This window comes from Myotis lucifugus, unplaced genomic scaffold (genome assembly GCF_000147115.1).
Source record: "Myotis lucifugus unplaced genomic scaffold, Myoluc2.0 scaffold_420, whole genome shotgun sequence".
Classification (NCBI taxonomy): Eukaryota; Metazoa; Chordata; class Mammalia; order Chiroptera; family Vespertilionidae; genus Myotis; species Myotis lucifugus.
This window is the reverse complement of record NW_005871468.1, coordinates 750,386-776,531: the sequence shown is the minus strand read 5'-3', so window position 1 is coordinate 776,531 and position 26,146 is coordinate 750,386. Positions and strand designations below refer to the sequence as shown.

Here is a 26,146-nt window from a genome sequence, read left to right as displayed (position 1 = left end):
TTGAACCAGGAGACCAGCACAGAAACAAGCAGTCACTCACAGCACAGAACTCCTGGGTCAGCAGACCGCGTGTTGGTGGAAATGAGGTCAGATTCCCTTTGTCCTCCTTCTCTTTGAGATCTCGTCCTGTTGTTCTCCTCTCAGAATTCTCCTCATTTTCTTCAAGAGACGTCTGCTGAACTATCTGGTTGGTTCCCTTTCCTGTGACTTTTGTTCAAGTGGCTTTATTTTCTTTGCTTCCATCTAGGACAGATGTGCCATTGCCCGTTTAAAAAAATCTTTTCCAAGAATTGTATTCCTTTGATCCTCCATCTCTTTCGTATTCAAATCGAAGGTTTTTATAAAACTTGTTAATATATTTATCATCATCATTATTGATCATCATCATAGCTGTTACTTCTACTACTGCAGCCATTTATTGAGAGACTTTGCCAGGTGCAGTGTTAGGCTCCTACATGCATTCTCTCAGTCCTGGGAAATAACTATCTCTTTTTAAAGCAGATAAACTGAGGATCAAAGAGCTCAGTAACTTGCCGGAAATGCCATAGCCAGGAAGTGGTAGGTGGGATTTGAACCCAGGTGGGTCACTTTGACACCAGAGCCACACTCTTACACTATCGATTCAGGGAGTCATTTGGAGTTCAGTCATTCAAATGACCTCTTGTATGGTGGGTGAAAGGTTGTGGGGCCGGTAATGGTAACGATTATTGAATGCTAATCATGTGCTTTAGATGGATGGTACTTTTTCTTCACAACCACCTCACACAGCAGAGGCTGTGGTCCCTGCTAAGATGGAGGATGTAAGGCTCATCATCCAACTTTGAATACATCCAACTTTGAAACAATATTTTCTACAGCGAAGTTACCTTAAACTGAAGTGTGTGAAATGTAGCAGAGTTCCTAAACAGTTGTGTTTATGCTAATAAACAGCCCAGGAAGTGTGACGGGAGGGGAGAGTGCTTTAAGGACAAACTGAAGCATGTCCAGGTGAGAGGGGTTCGCTGAGAAACCAGAGGCAAACTGAGCTGAAAAGCGCCAGTCATAACTGTACAAGACGAGTCATCATCGGTCAAATGAGACGCTCATTTCTCAGCATAATAAACATTGTTTGAAACCGAGAGCCAACATCATGATTAACCTTGAAACACTAAGTATGTTGAATAAAGTTAAGAACAAAACAGAGAACACCTCTACCATAGCTACTAAGAAATTATACTTGAGAAAACCCACATTCTTTCCCCTGACTCCTGGGCACATACATCCACCTTGTTCCTACATCATCAGTGTCTCCTGCTGTTCTCTGCCTTGCTGGTTAGTTACATCAAATCCTACACACAGGCTGCTGGTTCCTAGAATTTAACAAGCTTTTTCCTGCTTTGGGGCTTTAAAAAAAACCAAAAACATTTTTATTGATTTCAGAGAGAAAGGGAGAGGGGGAGAGAGAGAGAGAAACATCATTGATGAGACAGAATCATCAATCGGCTGCCTCCTGCAGACCCCCTACTGAGGATCAAGCCCGCAACCCTGGCATGTGCCCTGACCGGGAATCAAACCGTGACCTCCTGGTTCATAGGTTGACCCTCAATCACTGAGCCACGCCGCGCTGGCAGGGCTTTCGTGTTTGTCTTTCCATCTGCCTGAACACTCTGCCCCCAGCTCTTCACTTGCTAGTTCCGGCTCATCTTTCAGGAAGCTCGTCCCAGATCCTCATCCTTTGTAGCATTCCTCACATTCTGTAATCATCTTATTTTTCTTGCTTATTTTCTGTCTCTTCTCCTAAACGTGAGCTCCATAAGGACATGCATTTTTTTTCACAGCTACCTCTCTAGCACTGAGAAAAATCCCCTACACGTAGAAGTAAACTTGTAAATATTTGTGGAGTGAGTGAATGAAAATTATTAACCTTATCTAGGTACCAGTGGTAGACAGGTAGAAAACAGAATGGTGATGAAAGGACATTAATGACAGGAACAAAAAATATTTTCAAAGAGCCTAGGAGTAAACTTAACAAAACATGCGTAGGACCTGTATTCAAAGGCACTTACTATGCTAGGCACTATGATTTTAAAGATGAATAAGATAAATGGTCCTTGCTTGTTATGAACTTAGAAAAATACAAAGTTACCTGAGAGACAGAGGTGAAAACATCATTTCTCCTAAAAATAGCATACATGTTAATATTCAAAATTCCACCTGTTTATTTGTGGGAGCAGGAGATGGGGGAGACATAGCAGAACAAAATTATTTGAAGTTTATCTGACAAAACAAACCCCGGAGACGACTTGGTTTGTGTGCTTTTTTAAGAAGAAAAATGATGTGTACTTTGATTAGTCATATTTCAACACAACTGCAATATGGTACCAGCTTTGGAATAAGCCAAAGCTTATTAATATAACATTTCATATCACTGGAGAATTAATGTCTTTGTGAACCATTGATATTAGGATATAGGTTGAGTCATTTGGGGGAAATTAGTTTAAATCTTTACCTCCAACCATAAATTATTTTTTCAGGTTGATTAAAGATTTAGTTATAAATGAGAATATAGCATGGCTGGTGTTGCTCAGTGGTTGAGCATCAACCCATGAACCAGGAGGTCACGGTTTGATTCTCGGTCAGGGCACATGCCCAGGTTGCAGGCTCCATCCCTAGTGGCGGGTGTACAGGAGGCAGCCGATCAGTGATTCTCTTTTATCATTGATGTTTCCCTCTCTCTTCCTTCCTCTCTGAAATCAAGAAAAATATATTTTTTTAAAAAATGAGAATATAGATGGATGTAATCTTGGTGCAGAAAAGGCCTTACAAGAAAGGTTATCAATTTGAGTACCTAAGATTTAAAACTTCTACGTTGCAAAACAAAGAAGGGGTTGAATTTTAATATAACAACAGGTGGTGATTAATATATTCTCATAAAGTAATAAGTAGGTTATATCTAGAATTATTGAATCTTGGAGCTAGAAAGGATCTAATCCAATTCCTACACTTTACAGATGGTGGTGCTGATGCCCAAAAAAGATAATTGCCTTACTCAAAGCCATACAGCTAGTTGGTTACCCCTCTGCGGTTGAGATTGGGGGATCTGGGTACAGAGAGTTAGGAAGATAATGCAACCAGTAAACCTACTGAAAAATTTAAGTTGTGGATAGTTCATAGTACAGCCAAGAAAGGGTCAAAGTTTGTTGGAACAAAACAGATTTTTCATGCCTTAGATAAGACAGGAATCTTAGTTGGCAATGTGTCAAATAACATTTTTGAGTTTGGTTTTTTAAAAATAATCTAGCCCTACCCGGTTTGGCTCAGTGGATAGAGCATCGGCCTGTGGACTGAAGGGTCCCAGGTTCGATTCTGGTCAAGGGCATGTACCTGGGTTGTGGGCACATCCCCAATGGGGGGTGTGCAGGAGGCAGCTGATCGATGTTTCTAACTCTCTATCCCTCTCCCTTCCTTTCTGTAAAAAAATCAATAAAAAATATATTTAAAAAAATAATAATCTAATTCTATATTAAATTTTACATATTTATTTAAATTGAGATTTTGATTGTCAAGGTAGGTTTGCTTTGATTATATCCTAGGGAGCCTTAAACATTTGAGCAGAGAGACCCCAGTTCAGGAGTCACTGCATGCTAGCAGCCTTTACCTGACTTTCAAGCTTAGCACTGTGTAGATATAAGCAAAATATGCCAGCCTTGTTTGAACATATACATCATATAAAGTGATGGCATTTGTCTCACCTCCTTCATAACAAAAATCAGACTTTGTTCAGTTTCTCTACAAATTGTGTACTGGCCATGTATCAACATAACACAAGGCTATGAAGATTCAAAAGAAGCAACACAAATAAATAAACACATACGTACAAGTAAACAAATGCACAATCTCTGTGAAGGTGTGAGCTAAGAGGTGCACGGTGCTGTGTACTGGTACCCGGGAGAGAACCATCATTCACCTGCAATGAGGGATGAGCTCAGAACGCTTTGGCTGGTTTAGGAAACGAATGTCAGTAATCGGTGGGCATCCCCGAGTTCACTCAGTTCCTTCAGATTAAATTACCTTCATTTCATTGTTTTAGGAATTCCATCTCCAGTGCTGGGTACATTTCTGGTGCTAAGGGATTTCTTTGCGAGCGTTCTAATAAATTTCACTTCCACGCCAGAACCCTTGTGCCAGGAACAAAAAGTGCTGTGAGCATTTTCCTGTGGCCCCTTACCAAAAAACATTTGGGTTAATTTAATACCATTTAAAAACAATAACTTTCTAACTACTGCTGATAGATTTTTTCCCTTTACTTATTTTTTTTATTTTCTAATTCTTGTTTCCGCTCAGTTTAATTTGTTGAGTATAATTTTGGAATGTGAACTGTGCTTCCTTCAAGGCGGCCTGTGTTACTGTCTCTTCCAGGGGCGAGTCGGGTGCCGGGAAGACGGAGAACACTAAGAAGGTCATCCAGTACCTTGCTCATGTCGCTTCCTCACACAAAGGACGCAAGGACCATAATATTCCTGTAAGTTCTTGCTCTGTGGCTGGTGTTTTACATCTTAGATTTATTCTTTCATAATTTCAGAAACACTGAGGAAGCGGGTCCACCCAGTGTGCTGCTCTCTGACAGCGCCCTTATCCCCCCTCCCCGCCCAGCAACTCTCTCCTTCACTTAAAAGGGAGCCGATGATCAGGAAATGGCTGTCAATCATGGCTGTGGCTTGAAGCCTCATTTCTTGCAAAGATTTGGTGAGAATTGTTAAAAACTGGTGAGCAGTGCCTTTGAAGACTTATTTTCCACCAAAAGAAGAGCCCCAAATATTTTTAGCAGTTCTTTCTGAACTTTGCAAAGCAGCCGGTTGCTACTGCCCACAGCAGCTTGAGGGGAGGCTAGAAATTTGGGAAAAATTGGAGATAGAAAAGGGGTAAGGATATCAATGTCCTTTATCCTTACTTTGTAGATTGCAAAACTGTTAGTTAATGTGGCCTGAAAGAATGCCAGCCCTCCCAGCCCTCCCAGTTCTAACTGCAGGGACTGGGCGCTGTGGAGGTGGCTTACTGCTCTAGGGGAGAACCACTCTTGCTAACATTTGCATTTGTCTGTTTGTAACGAGCAGCAGGAATCGCCTAAACCCGTGAAACACCAGGCAAGTGCTTTTCTTTATGCTTCTTAGTCTTGAGTGTGCGCACTAATTTCTGTCTTTAGATTGAGTCTCTACTAGAAACAATACCGTTAGTTCTGAGTGAAATCTATTATGAAGAACATTTTGATTTTGAAAATTTCTTGCTTAGAGGCTTGTTCTTTTCATCAGAAGCAGCATGCCGTTTTGCTTTAAATTTGTTTTCTAGATGAATTTTAGTAATTACTCTTTTATCATGACATTGAATCGCACATTTATGAAGCCTATAACCTCAGGGTTTCATATGCCAAGTACTAGGTGGAATTATATTAATGCTTCTTCAACACATGGAAGCCTGGCCTTGTGCCATATATTAAATTTTGAATCTGGGGCTGCAGCTTTAAAATTCAAATCTGTTAAAATTTTATGGCCATATCTGTTTTAACCTAAAGGTCTGCTTATATTTTATAAAATTAGAATTTCTGTCTGTGGCATGTCTTGAGGAGTGTTGATCTTCCCAGCTCTCAGATGCCACCTCTTTGGCTCCACAGAGCAAAGCAGTGAACGCACTGCGAACTGGAGCACTTGCTGCCCTGGGGATGAGGGGCGGGCAGAGCCGAGCCAGGGCCTCAGGCAGAATGGGCCATCCATCCTCGGCCGGAACCCTTCCTAGCACGGGAATGGTCTTGATTTGTCTGTTTCCCCCAAACATAATGCTACAAAGCTCATATAAAGCAAGAAAGGTATCGAGTTATGAAAATCAACTATTACTATAAAGAAACCGTCACAAGTTTCTATTATAAATAGAACAGAATAGAAATAAAGGAATAGTCACAGGTACTAAGATTTTCAGATGTCTTCCTTAAAAATGTAAGAAATTCTCACATCCAGAGCTGTACTATACCTCTGAAGGCCTGTGGTGCCTTTCAGCTCTCTTAGCTGCAGACCAGACCATTCAGACAAATTGGAGGGTTAATGAAATGATCATCATCCTATAGGATATTTAAAGAAGGAAGCACTAGACCAGAAACCAGCTTTTGTCCTTTTAATAGGTACTTAGATCCCTACTTAAACGAAGCACAGATTTAGGTTTTCCAGCCCTCTATGGAAAACATAAGTCATGGTTGTTTGCATTTTGTTTCGATGTCATTTTAAACTACCGAGTGGATCCCTGTTGTATGTGAGTAGCATGCCTCCCCCCAGATTTAACTTTGGGTCAAATCAATCCCTGGGTAGCAAGTTCTCCCAAAGAAGGCCACCGCTTCTCTAGGCCTCGCTTCGCTGTCGTCGTTGATTTGCATGTCTTCCTGCATGGATTTCCTGTGCACCGCATCGTCAAGGCTGCTTTTCCCAAGTTATTTCATAATAGTCTAGTCGAGGAGTAGCTGCGATTATGTTTTTAGAAACATGAGAACACTGGTTCTCTATTAATTTTTCTTCCCCAGCACACTTAAGGGATATGAGCTACTCGTGAGTAGTAGGGAATGCACACACCCTGGAGAGGGTCCTAGCAAGTAATTACTTCTCAGTCCACACTCCCTTCCCCCTCCGGGGGTGCCGCTAGTCGTGATTTCCATGCCCCATTTTGAGGGTGACTGCCATAAAGTAACAATTATAATGTTGAAAGTCTAGACTTCGCAAGTCAGTGTTTCTTTTGGCTTGATATCACTGGTTTGTTAATTTACATTGATGAACTTCATAGGCAAAACTTAAGTTCCCAGGAACCATTTGTATAAATTTCTAGCATATCATTAGTATGATTTCTAAGCTCCTGATTTTGTGAGTCTATTATTATTTGTCTATTTGCTTATTCTTAAAAATCAGCATTATTTATTGAGGTTTAATTCATGTACCATAGCATTCACTCATTTAAAGTATACTCTTCAGTTTTTTAAAGGATATATAATTATCACTGCAATTAATTTTAGAACATTTTCATCGCTCCAAAATGAAGCTCCGTACCTATTCGGAGTCACCTTCCATTTCCTCCCAGTCCCTGGAAATCACTAAAATACTTTGTCTCAAAGAATTTGCCTGTTCTGGATATTTTATATGAATGGAATCCTATAATATGTGGTTCTCTGTGACTGTTCTTTCACATAATGTTTTCCAGGTTCATTCGTGCTGTAGCATGTATAAATATTCCAGTCCTTTTTATGGCTGAATAAAATTCCGTGATGTTAAATATGTCGCATTTCGTTAATCCATTCATCAGTTGATGGACATTGGGGTTGTTTCCATTTGGGGGCCATGACGAATAATGCTGCACTGAGCATTTGCAGACAAGTTTTGTGTGGACATAGGTTTTCAGTTCTCTTGGGTGTATGCCTAGGAGTGGAATTGGTGAGTTGTGGTAACTTTCTGTTTAACATTCTGAGGAACTGCCAAACTATTTTTCAGAGTGACTGTACCATTTTTGTACATTTTCACCAGCAGTTTAGGAGGGTGCCAGTTTCTCTATCCTCACCAACACTGTCAATGTCTTTATTGTAGCCATTCTGGCAGAGCAAAGTGATCTGTCCTTTTTATATGTGCCTTTGAAACTTACAGAAACGTGAACAAATACATGACATCAATTTTTAAAATTGAGCTCACAATATTTAAATAAACGTTAAACATTTGCCTATAAACTTTTGATAGAGTTTTTATAATAAAATTACATCTTATTTGGCTTTGCCACCCAGCCAACTGAAAGTACAGTTTCCACCCCCTCTTCCCTCGTCATCAGTCGCTGTCATAGGCCTCAGAGCCTGCACGGTGTTCAGTGCCACACCAGAGGCAGAGCTCAGCTCAGTTTCAGAGAAGGTTTAAAACAACCAGTTTCTAAAACTTGACCAATCCCTAAGGGCGATCCATCCAGCCCGCTCACCTGCCCCAAAGCCAGGCAGCATCTCAGGCTACCATTGTATTTACTGGTCTAAACGGCCTTGAACTATAGGACACAAGGTGATAGCAAGTACAGAAATTAGACCTGCCAGTTGTGATTAGAGTCTGTTTCTCAACATTGTGACTAGCTGCTGCCACCTCGTTTCGTCCCTCCTCCTGTGGTCAGTGCGACACCACGCCTCTGCCCTCTCAGCCTGCAGGTGCAGGATGGTCTCAGCCTGAGTCCCCTTGTTGGCTGAACTGAAATTTTGAAAGGGGTATATAGTTTTACCGATTTAAAGTCATCCTCTATCTATCATCTAGCAAGTTTATTATACACTATGTAATAAACAGGGTTTTCATCACCATTGGTAAATCTTTAAACCATACAATTCTAAATACTTAGAATTTAAAAAATAATGTCAATAGCTAATGTGGCTGTTTTCCACATTCCCAAACGCCACTTCTCCTTATATTGGATAGAAATAAGGGCCACTGCCCATCCAGTTCTAGCAGAAGGGGTAACAGCTAGTCACTGCCCCGATGGTTTACCAGTGGCTTTGTCATTTGGTTGAGAGATCTTGGCACTGTTTAAATATGAAATTGCTCAACACAGAAATGATCAAATTTAGTGGTAACTTCTTAATGTAAGACCATTTTTGTATGTTTCGTGTCACTTTTTTTGTGATTCATTGATGAGTTTTTGAGGTCTTTGCCCGGACTCACTGAAGCCACAAATCCATCAGAACAGAAGTAATACCACAAGGCTATTACGGTAGACATGGAAGAGGGACATGGAAGTGCCAATGTCTACAGCTACTTCCGTGACTACGGGGACCCTTACCCAAATCTTGTTACCACCTTTAGCTCACCACCATCCCTTCCCCAAATACTACTAGAATGTTCTAGGATCTCTGATTATACATTTACTCGGGAAATAGTCCCGGTGCATCATTTTGACTCGTTACTGACTGAGCTAGGTGCAGGGAATACAGTCAATGATTATAAGCCAGCGATTTTCAGCCGGTGTGCCACAAGAATGTTTAAAACATGCAATACCTGACTATATAGTCAGGGGCTCTGAACTCTTTTCCCTTAGGTTATCAAATTTAAAAAATGACAACAGCCAACAGAACAATAGTGGTCCATTGTGAATGAATCAGAATTACACTTTTTGTTGTTGTTCAGGTCAGGGAAAAAATACATGTTTTTTAGGTGTACTGCAGGATTTTGGTAATTAGTGTATATGTGCATGAGATGAAAAAGGTTGAAAATTGCTGCTATAAGCCAGCAGGAGAGAATCTCACACACGCACACACACACAAGAAAGGAAAAGAATCAATAAACTTAATCCAAAGAATTCTGTAGCCATGCCTAGGGAATATTAAAATGGAATATGCAACACTTGTATTACCTCCCAAGTTAGGAAAACATTTTAAAGGTGCATTACTTCTTAAAGTATTTTCATTACTGTTTTATTTGGCAGAATATTGTGTAATTTTGAGGAACCTATTCTAATTCCTTGATCTAACAGATGTTCGGTGTTGTAAAGGTAATGCCTCACTTATGAAAAGCTGTTTTTTTCTAACAGTTTCTACATTCTGGTTACATATTCTGAGTGAGGTCAAAGGATTCTAGAGCCCAAACATCTACTGCAGAGCCAGCATCTGAGGGCTTTTGTAGGATGTTAGCCATGGGCACACCGCTGGACGTGACCTCAGGAGAAAGGCACTGTTATATCACAGAATGATACTAACAATATTTTAAAATATATTTCAGAGAGGAAGGGAAAGGGAGATAGAAACATCAGTGATGAGAGAGAACCTTTGATCAGCTGCCTCCTGCATGCCCCCTACTGGGGATCAAACTCAAAACCTGGGCATGTGTTCTGACCAGGAATAGAACCATGACCTCTGGTTCATAGGTTGACGCTCAACCACTGAGCCACACAGGCCAGGCAGATACTAACATTTTTAATGATGACTCTCAAGTCATTAAAATTGGCTCAGGATGCCATGTTTAAGAAATTTTGGTAGCATATAATATTTAGAAAGGTTTACATCAGAAATAATCTGGTGTTTTGAAATTAATGAACTAGATGATTCACTGTACAAAGAGCATATCTTCTAGTGCCAAGAAAGTGTTTCAGTACTTGGTAGCATGAAATTCATGCAGCTTGGGGTTCTGACAAGGACTGGTTCCTGACTGGTCTCAATGGGACACAATCGTAGACTGGTATTAGCACCTGTAAAAGTCTGAACAATCCTGATAAGTGCTGCAGAGTAGACATAAGGAGCATATTTCCTCACTGTGTCATGTGCCTCAGAAAAACGTCCTCACCCTTTCAGAGTACAGGATTCCATTTGGTATATATTTGTTCCTGGTTTTGGATTTGATTATTGTATACTTAGTCACATAGCAACTGATCATTACTTAACAAATCTTATGTGAGGTTCCTTATATTCCTTTTTTCCCTTGCAGTGGTTCTCAACCTGTGGGTCGCGACCCCTACATATCAGATATTTACATTACAATTCATAACAGTAGCAAAATTACAGTTATGAAGTAGCAATGAAAATAATTTTATGGTTGGGGGTCACCACAACATGAAGAACTGTATTAAAGGGGTGCGGCAGTAGGAAGGTTGAGAACCACTGCTTAGAGAATCACATTTGCTAGTGGTTGTTTGTTGTTTTTTATTGATTTTTAGAGAGGAAGGAAGAGAGAGAAAAACATCAGTGTAAGAGAGATACATCAACCGGTTGTCTCCGGTACAAACCTGCAACCTAGGTATGTGCCCTGACGAGGAATCGAACCTGTGACTTTCTGGTGCATGGGATGACGCTCCAACTAACTGAGCAACACAGGCCAGGGCTGCTAGTGGTTTTTAGTCCTTTCTTTCATTAGGTCTGGAGTGCTTGTGGGTATTTTAAAATATAGGGGTGAGATTTGTGTTTGGAAAAAGCAGAGTTACTGAAATCATACAGTATAATTCTGAAATTACATTCCAGGAATAAGCATAAAAACTTTCTAGAGTTTTTATGGTCAGAAATGACATCATGCTTTCTCATCCAGCTTTCTATTGTGTTTCATGATAAAACACATATTAATATACTCACATCTTTTTGTAAAATCTGTTTTATTTGCATATATGAGTAAACATTATCAAAAAACCCACATACATTATATCAAATACTCTATACTTAAGTCTTTCACATTTGAGCAAGAAGTCAATAGTATCACCATCTCTGATCATGGAGATGGATGAGGATATTTCCTGGTCTACATTATTAAAATATTATGTGAATATTGGGGAAATGGCAAGCTTTATACCAGTAATTATAACATGTAAGTAAAATATTGGGAAAATGGCAAGCTTTATACCAGTAATTATAACATGTAAGTATTAATATGTTCTTAATTGAAGTGTCATGCTAAATTTTATTTTATGAAAACCAGTTACTTTATTTTTAGAATTCTCTGCCTAATTTATGTGCCCTGTCCTTAAATGTGTCTTCTCTGACCAGTGTGACATTTTCTTCTTTATAGATGCTAACTCTTTTCCTTCAGTGGAGCCTCTTATGACCTAGAATAAGAAGCCAACAAAGGTTGCTGGATGACAAACTAGATGAGAGGACTGAGGGAAAGAGGCAGTTTTTTGTTTTATTTTGTTTTTTCCCCCTGAGGACTGGAGTAAAGACACTAGACTAACACACATCTGCTTTTATTTGTGTGTATGTGTGTATACATGTGTGTATGTGTAATGTCTTTTAGGGGGAACTTGAACGGCAACTTTTGCAAGCCAATCCAATTCTGGAATCGTTTGGAAATGCGAAGACTGTGAAAAATGATAACTCATCTCGTTTTGTAAGTTGAAAGTATCAGAAACTTAATTCCTCAGATTTCTAGTTAAGTGTCTATTATGATTCATTATACAGCACTGTATAGATTTTTGGAAGAGGCTAATCAATATAATATAGAATAGTACTATCAAAAGAAATATAATGCAGGTAACCTGTAATTTAAATTTTTCTAGTAGGCACATTTAAAAAAAGCAATTGAAAAATTGTGAAATTAATTGTAATCATATATTCTACATAAATAGATAATTACATATTATTGTATGGATATATAATTCTGTAACCTCTCTGAACTTATTTTTTCATCTTTGATCGGGGATGATATGTAATACCTGTTAGGGGGTGGCATGGAGACTTGAAGATGCGTGTTTGCTATTTAACACAGCACTGGGCATAATAAATGCTCAATGCATAAGGTTGGTATTCGATGTAGTAAATTATCCTTCTCATATCTTGCTGTTCCCATGTCATGGACTTCAGAATAAGTTGCCATTACTATTATTTCTCTTTAAAAATTCTTCTGTTCAACTCTCTTGATTCATTAAAAGCTTTACTTTCTCCCTCAGTTGGATCAACTGTAACAGTTCACCTGAGGATATTATCGTAAATGGTAGCCAAAATATTAGTATGAGGATCCTGTCCTCCCCATTCCACCTGCTCAGAGTCAACACTTTCATGGCAGATCATCTCTGAACCCATATTCAACAAAGTGGGCGTTCCTTCAGCAAATCTTTTGCCCTGGATTATAGTCATCAAGAGTCCGTAACCCTTTCCACGGTCATTTTGGAGAAGGTCTTCGGTTTCAGTTATATTTCTACTTAAGTGGTTGGAGTTAATTGTTTCTTCTCCCTCTTCCGATATTAGACGTGTTGTAAAAGTCAAGAAGGCCAGAATAAGTGAGGCTTCAATTCAGTGGCTAATTTGGGGAAATCTGAAAACATTGTCACATACTTTTTTATTCTGGGAATGTAAAGCCATGGTCTGCATGTTAATTTTCTGATGACATGGTCTCTGCGATCAGTGGAAGTGACCAGACTCAGGGTCACAGAGGACCTGGTAAACACGAAGGCAGCCAGCCAGGTGGCCCTCCGAGTTTGCTAGGGCTGCCATAACACACTGCCACCAACTGGGCGGCTGAAACCACAGGAATTAACTGCCACACAGTTGGAGGCTAGATTCTGAGATGAAGGGGTTGGCAGGGTTGGTTTCTTCTGAGACCTCTCTCCTTGGCTTGTAGATGGCCATCTTCTCCATGTCTTCACATTGTCTTCCCTCTGTGTGCGTCTGTGGCCTATTTTTCTCTTAAAAGGCCACCCGTCATTTGGGATTAGGACCCTCCTGGTGACCTCATTTGAACTTAATTACCTCGGTAAAAACCCAGTCTCCAAGTATCATGTTCTGAGGTGCTGGGAGTTAGGACTTTGGCATATGAATTGGGGCGATGGCACAGTTTAGCCCATAACACCATCAGATATTTTAAGTACAAGAGGCTTCCAAGTTATGTAAGAAATAAGCATCTATTTGCTTAGAATATTGTTTATTCTGAATCACTTAATCCGCATTCACTTAGTAATTATTTTATTTGTTTATGTACGAAGTCGGACAACAAATGTGCCTATGGCAGTAGGAAGCCTCGCTGAGACTCTTGGCTATACAAGACATCTGGGGAAACTGAGCTTTGTTTGTAGAGTTTCTGTCATTCCATGGATCATCACCATTGACCCTGAGCCACAATTAAATCTTAAATTCTTCCTACTGAAAGCCCTGTGTTTAGTGGCTGTATCATGGGATAGAAGACACTGAGCTACCAACTTAGGTATGCGATCTCTGTGAAGATTTTCAGGGACTTCTTAGTGGAAAATATTTTATTTTACCACATAAATCCAGTTACCCATCTGTTCCGATGTTCTCCCCTAAACCACACTTGAAATTCAGGAGAAACAGTTTTGAGCTCATTTGTCTTATTTTTGCTTAGAAAAGATAAATTGCTACGAATCAGTCATTTGTGTCCTTGATAAACAATGTAGTGATTCTGTTACTAAGCAGTAAGGGTTCGTATACTTGCCAGGGTTTTTGTGTTTGAGACAGAAGTATAGTTCTGTATTGATGACCTATTGCTATGTAACAAGTTGCCCTAAAACCTAGTGGCTTAAAACATTGATTATTTCAGAGTTTCTGTGTGGTGGGTGGCTCTAGCTCAGGGTCTCTCATGAGGTTGTCATTAAGATGTTCTTGGCTAGAGCTGCAGTCATCTGAAGACTTGAGACTGGAGGATCTTCTTCCAAGCTCTGTCAGGAGGCCTCACTTCCTCCTGGTGGCTGCTTGGAGGCCTTCATTCCCCACCTCAAAGGCCTCTCCATAGAGTTGCTTGCTCCTGACGTGGCAGCTGGCATCCCCCCAGAGCAAGGGATCCAAGAAAGAGCAAGACAGAAGCCACACGGTGTTTTTTATGACCCCACTTTGGAAGTCACATACCATCCCTTTGATATATTTTATTGGTCACACATAATGACGTATCAAAAGGTGGGGATTGTTGAACTCATCTTGGAAATTGGCTGCCACAAATCATTAATAAAATAATCATGCTGACACGTGTGGGTTATAATCTGTAATTTGCATTACTTTAGACCAGTGCTTCTCAATTAGGGTGCCCCCAGGGGACATTTGGTTGTGTCTGGAGACAGTTTTGGTTGTTCAGCTTGGGCAATGGGTAGTGGTGTGCCGCTGGCATCTGGTGGGTAGAGGCCAGGGATGCTGCTAAGCACCCTGCAGTGTACAGGACAGGCAACGAATCATCCAGCCCAGTGTCAGTTATGTTGAGGTTGAGAAACGCTGCTCTAGCTTGTTCCTTACTTTTTGAAATTAATTTGCAAAGTAAATATACGTGAGTCTCATTATTTATACAATGTTTAATAATTCTGGTAGGAACTTATAAATTCTACTGGTAGGAAGAATGCCTTAGATTGTTTGCTAGCAAGATTGATTCTAGCAGGAATCCGCCATCCAATCTAACTTCTCAGCAAACCCTGTTTCAGCTGATATTCCACCTTCCAAAGTGCTTGTGTTACTGTATAATAATCTTTATGCTTAATCTAATACATTAAAAGCTAATCATTTTAGAAAAAATATTTTGATGAAGGCAATATTCTTAGACATAGCTATTCATTCAAACAAGAAACAAAAGTATCTTTAATTACTGGCTTTTAGCTTTTTTATTTTTATTTTCATTTTTATTTTTTAAATATTTTTTATTGATATCGGAGAGGAAGGGAGAGGAGGAGAAAGAGAGAGAGAAACATCAATGATAAGAGAGAATCATTGATCAGCTGCCTCCTGCATGCCCCACACTGGAGATCGAGCCCACAACCAGGCATGTGCCCTGACTGGGAATCGAACCGTGACCTCCTGGTTCATAGGTTGATGCTCAATCACTGAGCCACTCCGGCTAGGCTGAGCTTTATTTTAGAAAGTCAACTTTACAGTCTGTTCAATGCTGCTCTGCCGGGGAGGGTTGGGTGGGGGGGGGGGGGGCGGTAAGAGATCAACCGAAGGACTTGTATGCATGCATATAAGCATAACCAATGGACACAAGACACTGGGGGGTAGGGGAGGCCAGGGGAATGTCAAGGGGGAAAAAAAAGGAGACATATATAATACTCTTTGTAATACTTTAAGCAATAAAACAAAATTTAAAAAAATAAAAACAAAACAAACAAACAAAAAAACTACTGTACAAACCAACAATCCTACTTCTGGGTATATATCCAAGGAAATGAAATTACTATCTCAAACATAAGAAATGATCAAGCACAGTCCACCCCTTTGTTTTCTCAGCAATTTTATGCACCACTGTTAGCCACATTTAACTCCTGAATAAAGACAATAACATAAAAAAAAGTCAACTTTATATTGATAGGTATAGTATCTTTTTTAAAAAAAATAGTTTATTAGCTAGCTACTACTATCATAAGGCATTACACAATACTATAAGTAGTTGATTTTAGTGGTTCCATAAAATAGCGAAGTGGTTAGTTCCATTGATTGATTCATGTTCAGTTCAAACATCCCGTTAGCAGTTGTCTGTGGGTGTTGCCAACACTGGTTCTCATGGGTTTAGAGAGTAGCCAGTATTGGCTCATTTTTAAAGTAAATTTTATACAATTTATATTTTTTATTGTGTGGTTAATTATTAAGTACCTATTCTCTGTCAGGCACTGTGCTGCTTACCTGTTATCTTCATTTGGATGTCTAATAGATTTCTCAAATTTAACATATTCCAGATGTAATTTCATCTTTTCTGTTCAAAATCTAAGTCTTATGTCAGTATATGGTATCATCAAATCATCCACCTGCTTAAGCATAAAATAAAATAAAAACAACCAAAAAAAACCTAGAGAAACAAAATATCTATAAATCATCCTGGATTCAGCTTTTTTTTTCATGGCCCAAGTCCAGGTCAGGAGTAAACCCTATTGGTATTTCCAGCATGTATTTCAGATCTGTCCACATTTCTCTTCTGTCTCATTTAAATACCTAGTTAGTCTAACACCCTTTCTCGGGAATTTCCTCTGTTGTCTATCAGTGTCCTATTGATTTCCCTCATAGCATTAATCACAACATATAGTTAATTACTCTGCTTACTTATGGTCTCTCCTGCTAGAATGTAAGCTCTCTGACAGTAGGGACCTCATCTACCTTGTTCTCTGGCTCCTCAGTCTCTGGCTGTGCCTTTCACATGTAAGTACATAGTAGGTGTGCAATCCCTTTATTGAAAGGTGGTTGCCTACTAAGTGCTAAACACTCTCTAAGCCAGTGATGGCGAACCTTTTGAGCTCGGCGTGTCAGCATTTTGAAAAACCCTAACTTAACTCTGGTGCCGTGTCACATATAGAAATTTTTTGATATTTGCAACCATAGTAAAACAAAGACATATTTTTGATATTTATTTTATATATCTAAATGCCATTTAACAAAGAAAAATCAACCAAAAAAATGAGTTTGTGTGTCACCTCTGACACGCGTGTCATAGGTTCGCCATCACTGCTCTAAGCCCTGGGAATATATCAGTGGACAAAAACAAAGTCCCTGGACAAAGCCTCAGAGAGCTCACCTTCTTTTGGGTTTAACTTTAATATACTTTCAAAGACACGCCACAACGTACAATTGAGCTCAGGGAGCGTATGGCGTGTGCTAGACCCCTGAGAGTGCCTGCCCCAGTTTCTGAAGGATGAGAAGAAGTTACATGGGAGGCGGTGGCTCCGTGGACGGTCCAGGCCTTGGGTTGGTATTAGTGTTATACCTCATACCGGAAGAGCAATGTGATACTAAAAAATGAGTTGGGTGTACAGTGGAATTTCATGTAGTCAGTATTTACAAACCACATGCTCACAGTGAAAAATATTTGAAACTGTAAACTCCATAAGCTTTAGAATCCTTTTGTTTCCATTTCTTTGATCTGAAATAGACAAGTAATTTCCTGAAGAATATCTTTTCTTTCAAAGATGCTAACATATGGTTTGTGTTAAAGGGGATTCTTTAGAAGAGCATTACCCTTGTGAAAATAATCGTTCACAGTTACTCCAGTTCGCTGTTTATGGAGAAGTAAAATGTGTTCCAGATGGGGGAGGTTTTACGTAAAATGAATCTCTTGTAATGAAACTTTAAAAACAGGGATTTCAATTTCAAAATGATCGTATCAGCAGATACATCTTCCCTCAGAAAGTTTTAGTAGGAAGCACTTTCTGTATTTGCTCAAATCTTTTTTTTCCCCCAAATTTATTTAACACGTTAAGCGCCCAGCTTGTTTTGTCTTCTGGACGGAAAGTATAGTGTCAGTCACCGGTGACTGCCTGGGCGCTTAACGTGTTAAGCCAGTTTGGCAATTCCCCAGTTGATGTACCTTTTGGTAATCTGCTTCCAATAGTTACAGTTGGATAAAGGCTCAGGGTATGCGCCCTCCCACCAGGCTAGCAGGTTACAATGAAAGCAAGACAGAGCCTGCGCCCTTGCAGAAATAGTGAAGGCAGCCCCTGCTGTCTGTCTTTAGTCCTCTCACCTACCTGACCCTAAAGATGTACTGAGGCAGATGTGACAGTCAGAGACAGAACGTGGTCTGAACCAGGCCACCAGCATCTTCAAATAAGTGGCTGCACAGAGTCGTTTACCATAGAGTCTTCTTTCTTTTTCCATTTTAAGTTTCTAATGAAAGTTGTGTATAAGATTACTTTATTCCTGCATCTTCTCAATGGTTTCTTCCTTATACTTGCCCTTCTCCTTTCCTACTTGGCGAGATTTGGCTTTACGTTCAGGGTCTTTTTTCGGCCTTTGTCCAGCTTTAATCTTGATAACCAGTGTGTTGGGGGTAAATACACACATGGAAGTTGTACTGTTCACCTTCTTCGCTGTACTCGTTCAGTGTCGCTGACGTAGTTCTTCCTGTAAACCTGGACGACTCTGTTAATTTGCTGCCCTTTGTAATGTCTTTGAGCAACCTGAACCTCATTGTCCTTGCGGTGGGCATGGATCGGTGGGCATGGATCGAACGTTGTACTCCTGTCTCAGCTCTTTGGAAAGAGGAGACATAATCTTGCTGCGAACGTGGGAAAGTGCATCGAAATGCCTTTTACGGCTCTGGTCAGAAGTCAGAGTGATTAAACTTCATTTTGACCGCTGGCACTTCTGCGGTGGCCACCACTAGAGTCTTAAATACCGTGTTCACACCAGAGTGGGGGATTATCTGTGTATTTCCAATCAGTCCATGTCTCTTTTTTTTTTTTTTTTTAAATATATTTCTTTATTGGTTTCAGAGAGGAAGGGAGAAGGAGAGAGAGAGATAGAAACATCAATGATGAGAGAGAATCATTGATTGGTTGCCTCCTGCACGCACCCCACTGGAGATTGAGCCTGCAACCCAGGCATGTGCCCTTGGCCGGAATCGAACCTGGGACCCTTCAGTCCGCAGGCTGACGCTCTATCCACTGAGCCAAGCCGGCTAGGGCGAGTCCATGTCTCTTAATGCCACTCATTTTATCCCAGGAATTTCTAATATCCATGATCCTAAGTAACAAGGCTACTTAGTTTACATGAGGCTAGGATAACTGAAGCATGTAAAATAGCCATCTAGCTTGTAGGTTAAATCCTAGCTTAATTACTCCTCGAATGGGTTTTCCCACTTAGGGTCAAGAGCGGTCTCTAGAGCAGGGGCGGGGAGCCTTTCTTCTGCCCAGGGCCATGTGGATATTTATAACATCATTCGCGGGCCATACAACATTACCAACATTAGCTGCTATATTCGGTCATTTAATTAACTCACCCCTAATGCCTTGGAAGGGCCAGAGCAAATGATTTCTCGGGTCTTATGAGGCCGAGGTTCCCCACCCCTGCTCTAGAGTGTAGATTTTTAGTGGAGTAACTAACACACATACATAGCACACTGTACTGATGTGTCTTAAAGTAAATTACAGATTTTATAACAACTTTAAATATCAAGTTAGGAAGGGGAAAATATTTTCAAATGAAACAAACCTGTACCCCTGTAGTAAATTGCTAACCATCTAGGTGTAAGTACTACAGATACATTGTAAACAGCAGAGAAAGGTCTAGAAAATCAATGTCGATTCACAAGGAATACAATTCTTTAAATAAAACATTTTTCTTATTACTTTCTTGACAATATCAAAATATCCAAGTTGTCCAATTTCACCTTTTAAGTGAAAATGTACGAGAGGGGATTCTAGTCGTCTTTGCTGCCCAGAGCTTGTGCAGAAAGTGTGGGGTCTCGGTGGTTCTTGGATTGGTATTCAACATGTATATGGCATTAAAGCGCATGCTCTATAATTCATACGTAATGTACTGGTCATATTTTGAGGGTTTTTCTTTGTTTTTGTTTTTATTGGTGAAATTCTGGTTCAATATTCTGAGTGCCATAATCTGACGTGGAAATCAAATATGGAGTGGGCATTTTTACAAGTTTCTTCACATAATGTTTTAAAGATTAGAGGACCACTTAAAAGTAAAATTCTTTTCCACTTTAGTCTAGATTTGTATTTTAATAAAAATGTTAACTCTGAATGTATTTATTACTGTGAGAAAAAGACTTTTTAACTTAACAGATTTTATTCCGTCCCCTTCCTCCTCCTCCCCCCAAGACTGAAGTGATTTCATATTTCATGGCCTGCTTCTTGCCTAGTTTTTCAGGATATCCAGCATTAAGGGGAATCTGTGAATCCTGGACTGTTGGGGGATGTGCAGGGAAGTATTTCTCTTTGGTTCTGAAATTTCACTTTGTCGTGTTGGCAACATGTGTGGGTAGATCTTGTAATACAGCTGAATGTGAATGTCACTTAGCAGAGAGAGTTGATAATTTTCAACTTTGTAAGGTTTTTGTTTTGTTAAAGTGTTTTCAAAATAGAATCAATGCTAGAGCTTTGGCTTATAACCAGTATTTATTAGTGACTAAATATGTTGTTTTCAGAGATACTAGTTTCTTTTGGGTGTGTATAAGAGAAGTCGGGGGGCGGGGGTGGAGAGGAGGGGTGGAGGGACACCTAATCCACTCTGCCGCCTCCCCCCACAGCAGGCTTCTACTGCCCCATCTCTTTCCTCATTCTGTCCCTTTATTTCATTACTTTTTGCCTAACCATTTTTATTTAGCCAGAAGATTTCTCTGCGCTAGCTATACAACTATGAACACCAGTGATGAGAAAGAAAGGGAACTAATTTAACCAGGGAACTGATGAGACAATTACTAGTAAATGTTGTATGTTGTGGTTTTGTTTATCCAATTAAGGGACCACATGCCTAAATTATTTTGAGAAACTTCTTTTTAGGTTACCTGTTCAGAAGGCCAAAAACCTTTGTTTCTTCCATTTCTCCTTTACTTTCTTTCCTATTTTATAATTTTCCAAGAAGTAAGGGCAAAATAAGTTTACTAAATATATAGTGGATAATTTTCTGTTTTATATTTTTAAGTTATTAGAGTTTAAAGTTATCAATATAACAATTTTATCTTATTTCCCAAGTTAAAAAAAATACCTTGTTTAATGAATATGAACTTCTATTAGGGGTGATCAAGAAAAAGAATAGGAAATAGCATAAGAAACTAAAAGCTTAAACAGCACGTTGATATAGACATAATAAAGAACTTAAACAGACATGTTGAAATCTGAAAGTTTGTTTTTCTATGTAACGAGTTTTTTGAGTGAAATATTTTCTTCAGTGAGAATGACGTGATACCATATGATTTTGATTAAACTTTCTGCAGTGTTACAGTGAGAAGGTTGAGAAAGTATTTTCTTGAACAGTATGTTGGCAGCGTATTCTCTGCAGCTTTGAAGGAATAACATTGACTTTTGACTACTGTCTCTAAAATAGCAATTTTTTATTAACTCGATGAGGTATTGTATAGATAATACAGCTGTTTAAAATTTGAACATCAGGACCCGATTTTAGTTTTTTTTAGTTTCTTTCTTGAGGCATTCCAACTATTTATAAGGACTAATAATTTTTTAACTTTATTCCTTCTTAGGGTCTTCTGAAGAACAAAGACACAATTTCCCTTTTTTGGGGGGTGGGGTTAAACAGAATTTAGATCTCTAAGGTAGCTTCAATTTTCTCACAGTTATGGAGGCTGGGAGTCTGAGATCCAAGTTCCGGCAGGTTGGTTTCTATGAGGACTCGATTCCTGACTTGCAGGCAGCTGCCTTCTCACTGTGTCCTCACACAGCCTTCCCTGGATACCCAGAGAGCAGGCGCTAAGACGGGTGGTCGGGAGGGCCAGGCTCTGCCCTAGGGGTTATAGGGGTCTGGTCATTGGCAATGGCCCTGGATATGGATGCCGGTGAAGAGCCCGGATGCTGTGAGATGGGGGCAGTGGGCAGAGGTCCGGCACTGGACAGGCATCCAGGAATCCAGACAGGGATGTGATGACAAATGCAGGAAGGAGACCCCAAAATTTACTTATTTTAAAAATAAAATTCATTCTCTTTTATAATTATTATGTGAGTCCATTGGATAATTTTCTAAATCTAAGATACATTATATGGGGTATCAGTGATCATACTGCATTATCTTTCAAGAAGGTATGTCAGAAGACTAGAGACACCATCTTTGTGGTCTACTTTTGGCTTTTCAGGGAACATAATTGGAAAGTCAGAAGTTTGTGGGGTTTTTTAAAGAGTAGTTTATTGGTTTTTACATAGGAAGAGAGAGAGAGAAACATCAACGTAAGAGCGAAACATCAGTGATGAGAAAGAATCATCGCTCGGCTGTGTCCTGCACACCCCCTACCGGGGATGGAGCCCACAACCCAGGCACGTGCCCTGACCAGAATCAAACCTGCTACCTTTCAGTGCATGGAACAAGGCTCCAACTAACTGACCCACCAGTGCTTTTTCTTTTTTGAATCCTTACCTGAGGATATGTTCTTGTTGATTTGAGAGAGCAAGAGGAAGAGAGAGAATGAGAGAAAAAACATCGATGTGACAGAGAAACATCAATCAGTTGCCTCCCTGAAGCGCCCCAAGCAGGTATTGAACCCACAACCTGGGTATGTGCCCTCACCTGGAATCAAACCCGAGCCTTTTGCTGTAAACGGGATGACACTCCAACCAACTGAGCTATACCAGCCAGGGCAAAGAGTCAGAAGTTTTCATTTTCTATCCATAATGTCAAAGAGAAGAAAAATAATAGAGGAAAGCATTTAAAAAACATTAGGTGAGCCGTGGCCGGTTTGGCTCAGTGGATAGAGCGTCGTCCTGCGGACTGAAGGGTCCTGGGTTCGATTCCAGTCAGGGGCATGTACCTTGGTTGCGGGCACATCCCCAGTGGGAAGTGTGCAGGAGGCGGCTGATCCATATTTCTCTCTCATCGATGTTTTTGACTCTCTATCTCTCTCCCTTCCTCTCTGTGAAAAATCAATAAAATATATTTTAAAAAAAACACAAAACATTAGGTGAGTCTGAAGATGAATGCAGAGAGACAGGTAGCGCTATAGACTCTGATGATGACAGTGGAATCGATTCTGTAAGAACACGTTTCTGAGGACAGGAAGCATGGCGTTAGCATTCAGCAGGAAGGACTTCCTTACTCATTGTTTTGCAATAAGAACCTGGACCGTTGTTTTGTTAAATGGACATGTAACAGTATTCTTATGTGATGCTTATCTACCACAGTTTATCTGATGTGGTTTGTAAGTGGACCAATGCTGAAGGCAGATGTGTATATGAAAGTTATTGGAAGGAAAGAGATGATATAGAAATGAAATTCATTGGATTGGCCATTCTAATTGGTGATTGTAAATCTAACAATGAAAATATCCTACAGTTATGGAGCAAAAAAGTCCTTCCACTCTAACAAAATTATGAGCTGTCAAACGTTTCAAATATTCTTCAAGTATCGCATTCTGACAACACAAGGACAATAGTGAGAACCTATTGGCAGAAGAGAATATAGGTGCCACTTGGAACCGCTGTTAGCCCAGAATGTTGTCTCTCTTGAAAATAATGTCTCACAACTTAGGGGTTGAAATCAGATTGCAGTATATCGAGGACGACTCTTTGTAGTAGTTTTATTTTAAGAAAACTTAGAAATAAAGAAGGAGTTACACTGGAAGCCTACATAATTTTATTAACCAATATCATCCCATAAATATAATTTTTTAGAGAAAAAGACTCATAGAACCTCCCTTTAAATTACCAGTTAGCTTGCAGCAAACTAATATACTTGATAAACCGTAATCAGCTCGAATGGCACTCTCTCTGCGATGCCTTCCTGTGTGTGCCCATCCCACCTCGTCCTTTGGAAGTGCCCGCACCACTGTGCTCACGTGTTGAAAGAACACAGCCTCACAGTTTGACTAAGTTTGGGGGCATTAGGTCAGCATCTCTCAATGTCACAAACATATTTATATGGTTATATGTATAAAACTTGTGCTTATATGACATCACAAGGCCCTATCTCAAAAGAGAAAATGTTTCTCCCATTTAAGAAAAAATGCAAACAAAACTTTTTTTCTCTCCCATAATACAAAACTAACCAAAAACCCCACATAAATTGTCATTTGGTTTTGTGCCTCTTAATAAGTTCTTTATAGAAGAAAATGCTAAATGCTTACTACTCATTGTTAAGCAGCCTCTTAAAGATGCATTGTCATCGATGGAATTTAAATTGTTCAGGAAGTTTGGGTGGTCTGAGAGCTTTTAGACTAGAGGACATGGCAGGGATTGTGACTGACACCATCCTGGTTTCCCAGATATGTTCCATTTTGGTATATTCTATTCCACTCATACACTCAGTTATAAATGTAAGACCATGTCCAGAGATTTTTTTGGTTTAGCCAATGTTTTGATCATTTATTATGCAGAGTGTATACATGCCTGTGTAAGAGGTGGTAAGAGGCTATTTGTCACAAAATGCCTTTTCTTTGTAGTCGTACTCCCTTTTCCCTCTAAATTCTGAGGTTTAGTGGCATCTGAAACAGGCCTGTAAGGGATGCATGTTTGTTGTTATGATGGCATGACACCTTAGGTGTATCAAACTAGCTATGCATTTTCTGTCCAGAGCAAGGCTTTATTGATTTTTAGAGAGAGGAAGGAAGAGGAATAGAGAGACAGAAACATCAGTCAGCTGTCTCCTGCATGCCCCCTACTGGGGATTGAGCCCACAACCCAGGCATATTCCCTGACTGGGAATCAAACCCATCACCTCTTGGTTCATGGATCAACACTCAACCACTGAGCCACACCAGCTGGGCTTGGATGAGTTCTTTTATATATATATACATATATATATCTATATCTATATATATATATTAGAGACCAGAGCATCACATAAGAATATTGTTACATGTCCGTTTAACTAAACAACGGTCCAGGTTCTTGTTGCAAAACAATGAGTAAGGAAGTCCTTCCTGCTGAATGCTAACACCATGCTTCCTGTCCTCAGAAATGTGTTCTTACAGAATAGACTCCACTGTCATCTATAGAACTAGATATAGAACTACCTGTAGTCTATAGTGCTACCTGTCCCTCCGCATTCATCTTCAGACTAATATGGATTCGTGCACCGGTGGGGTCCCTTGGCCTGGCCTGCGCCCTCTCACAAGAATTAAGAATAAAGTGGCTATGAACATTCCTGTGCAAGTTTTTGTGTGGACACATGCTTTCGTTTCTCTTAGGTAACTACCTAAGAGTGGAACTGCTGAGTCATATGGTAACTTAAGTTTAATTTTATAAGAAACTAGCAAACCATTTTCCAAAGTGGCTGTACCATTTTGCATTCTTACCAGTGTTTTGTGAGAGTTCTAATCCTATATCCTTGCTAGTCTTTCTTTAAAAATGTAGCCATACATATCATTGAAATAATTTGTCTAAATCTTTTATCCAACTTTTTAAAAATTTGGTTGGTCGTCTTATAATTGAGTTGTAGGAGTTCCTTATGTATTCTGGGTACAAATCCTTTATCAGATAATGTGTTCCGCAAATATACTCTGCTAGTCTGAAGTTTCTTTTTATTTCTTTACAGTGTCTTTTGAAGAACAAAATTTTTAAATTTTGATAAAATCAATCAGTGCTTAATTTATGGTTCTTTCTTTTTTGCATTTTGTCTAAGAAATCTTGGTCTAATTTAAGGTTGTAAAAATGTTCTTCTGTTCTTATAGAAGTTTTATAGTTTTACCCCATACATTTAGGTCTGTGATCTACTTTGACTTAATTTTTATATATGGAGTGAGGTAAGGGTCCAGGTTTGGCATTTATTTTGTTTTATTTTACATCTTTTTAAGCTTCATTTGTTGAAAAGATCCTTTCACTGTTAAATTACCTTGGCACCTCAGTTGAAGATGGATTGGCCGTACATGTCTGGCCTATGTCTGGACTCGGTCTCTATCCTTACCACACTGTCTCAATACATTTGTAGCTTTTTGAAATTGAATAGTTTGAGCTCTTCAGCTCTGGTTCTTGTTCTCTTTCTCAAAATTGTTGTGACTATTCTAGGTCCTTTCCATTTTCCTATAAATTTTAGAGTCACTTTGTTCATTTCTTTGAAGAAAGCCCTTCAGTCCCTTGACTACTCATGTGATGAATGATAGTAGTATGTATATTAGTATCCGCCCTTCTTAGCTGTCGTGCAATACACCATTCTTGATCATTGTTGTGTTTCTTTGTTTTGCAGTGTTTAATTTGGCATATATATATATATATATATATATATATATATATATGCACTTATGAGTAAGATTTTCGGTTTTATTTTGCTTTCCTTTTTTTAGTCTATCTGGGTATTCAGTGTTGTGATAATTTTTTAAAGTGAATTATGAAATAATCACTG

At 39.5% G+C, this 26,146-nt stretch overlaps 1 protein-coding gene across 1 annotated transcript in view; it reads left to right on the top strand.

The window, feature by feature from the left end:
• Positions 1–26,146, top strand: part of MYH10 (myosin heavy chain 10) — a 129,134-nt gene that overhangs the window by 37,892 nt on the left and 65,096 nt on the right. Inside the window, exons 4-5 of the mRNA XM_023743952.1 lie at positions 4,399–4,501; positions 11,736–11,828. Of these exons, the coding sequence (XP_023599720.1) occupies positions 4,399–4,501; positions 11,736–11,828 (196 nt within the window). The remainder of the gene's footprint in view (positions 1–4,398; positions 4,502–11,735; positions 11,829–26,146) is intronic.